The 1334-nt window shown below is 45.4% G+C and overlaps 1 protein-coding gene across 1 annotated transcript in view; it reads left to right on the forward strand.

The window, feature by feature from the left end:
* The first annotated feature begins 919 nt into the window (after positions 1-919).
* Positions 920-1334, forward strand: part of med27 (mediator complex subunit 27) — a 9737-nt gene continuing 9322 nt past the window's right edge. The window contains exon 1 of the mRNA XM_015405128.1: positions 920-1157. Coding sequence (XP_015260614.1) covers positions 955-1157 — 203 coding nt within the window. The 5' untranslated portion in view covers positions 920-954. The remainder of the gene's footprint in view (positions 1158-1334) is intronic.

Consider the following 1334-nt stretch of genomic DNA (forward strand, 5'->3'; position numbering starts at 1 on the left):
CTTCCATTTTAAAATCTAAAGAGTTTTTTGAAGTGGAGAACAACAATCATTCAGTTTGGTTTATAGATTATTTCCTGATTCCCATATTTTCTCAAACACCTGAACTGATCGTTTGTTATTTTCTTTCTTTTTTCTGTCTTAATGTTGGCAGTGGGCTTTAGGCTGCCCTGCAAGGCTTTAAACCTGGGTTTAAATGGAGACTAAGCCATTCTCAAGACATTCCAGGCTCATTTGTGAGCTTAAATATTCCCAAAAAGACCATTTAATCAAATGATGCAAACTAACAGACCAGGAAGCAGATTTCTCATCTTGGTCAAAATATTTTTTTTTATACTGAGAGGAGTAACCATTTTATTCAATCCAATCAAAACGCCCAAGAGCGCTTCTCACAACTTCAAAAGAAACGTCTCATGTCAGGCCTGGATGTAGAGATGCTGAGTTTGGAAGCAGAGAACAGAGTTCATCCAAACCACGGATGACCCTAATGATCCCTGTTACTTTAAATCTGCTAGAAAGACTGAGGATGAGAGGTTTGGAACTTTAGAGTCTGGGATGCAGGAAGGCAGCCAGAGGTCAACTACTGTTCCTAAATATAAACCTGCTAAAGTTAAAGGCTTTTATCCATTAACGTCTCATGTTGGCATAAAGTAATGCTGAAGATGATAAATGAGCCATTAAAGTACTTTTTCCAGCAGTGCTCTGGTTAGAATTAAGGAAATTCATTCAGAATCTAATCTAGATATTATTTTTTTTCACAGTGTAACAGAATAAACAGACATCTGCTGCAGGTTTTAGGAAAACAGGTTTAAATCACAGAATGTAAGTTTTAAATCCAGCCTCCTGCCAGAAGGTGGCGGTAAAGCGCAGCTAAACAGTGCCTGCCCACCGCCATTAAACAGAAGAAGAAGAGATACTGAGGAAGAAGAAGAAGAACCTCAGACCGGCGGCACCAAGATGGCGGAACCGATCTCCGTCGGGGTGAATCTGGACGCCTTCTCTCACGCCATCAGCGGCATCCAGGCGCTGCGCTCCAGCGTCAGCCGCGTGTTCGAGTCCCTGAAGGACGGAATGAAAAACCGCGAGACTTTGGAAGGCCGCGAGAAGCAGTTCATCTCCGAGTTCCAGGACACCCTGCAGGCCGTCAACAGGGACCTCAAGTAAGACCCGATCCGCCCACAGACTGGTCCAGACCCGCTGACATAGACTGACCCCAGATCCCTCATCCTCCACCCCGCTGCAGACCGCCTGGTCCAGACCCGCTGACATAGACTGACCCCAGATCCCTCATCCTCCACCCCGCTGCAGACCACCTGGTCCAGACCCGCTGACATAGA

Source organism: Cyprinodon variegatus, unplaced genomic scaffold (genome assembly GCF_000732505.1).
Source record: "Cyprinodon variegatus isolate N-32 unplaced genomic scaffold, C_variegatus-1.0 Scaffold2005, whole genome shotgun sequence".
Taxonomy (NCBI): Eukaryota; Metazoa; Chordata; class Actinopteri; order Cyprinodontiformes; family Cyprinodontidae; genus Cyprinodon; species Cyprinodon variegatus.